General features: G+C 48.1%; 1 protein-coding gene across 1 annotated transcript in view; it reads right to left on the bottom strand.

Annotated features, from left to right (window-relative positions):
* Window positions 1-19: 19 nt before the first annotated feature.
* Window positions 20-385, bottom strand: part of UCRPA7_226 (hypothetical protein) — a gene marked incomplete at both ends in the record, with an annotated part of 2,662 nt that continues 2,296 nt past the window's right edge. The window contains one exon of the mRNA XM_007912819.1: window positions 20-85. Coding sequence (XP_007911010.1) covers window positions 20-85 — 66 coding nt within the window. The remainder of the gene's footprint in view (window positions 86-385) is intronic.

Genomic DNA, 385 nt, shown 5'->3' with positions numbered 1-385 from the left:
GTCCTGGCGGCTTCTTCGCTTACATGCTTGAGGATTGGAGCTCAATCTGGCCATTTCCAGTAACGATGAAGGTGATGTGGGATGACTAAGGGCCTTTGTGTTTGGTAAGAATGCCATCTGCTAAAGTACAGTTGGAAGCCGAGATAGGAGCTTCGAGCCTGTCCAAAGCATCAACACCGAGGACGGTCAATGCTTGAGGAAGAACATTTCGAACACGCATCTCTGGTTGTGCGAAGGGAAGGAGGTAAATGGGAGCCAACATGCTATTGGAAAGATCATAATTAGCACTTGCTTTCCTAGTCTCAAGCTCTGCGCGCGGGTGATGAAAATGTGGCCAGGAGATATGTTATCGATGAAACTACACTCACTTGAAGAAGCCAGTTGC

Source organism: Phaeoacremonium minimum (genome assembly GCF_000392275.1).
Source record: "Phaeoacremonium minimum UCRPA7 unplaced genomic scaffold PA7_03_scaffold_17, whole genome shotgun sequence".
In the NCBI taxonomy this organism is placed as follows: Eukaryota; Fungi; Ascomycota; class Sordariomycetes; order Togniniales; family Togniniaceae; genus Phaeoacremonium; species Phaeoacremonium minimum.
This window is presented reverse-complemented; position numbering and strand designations above follow the sequence as displayed.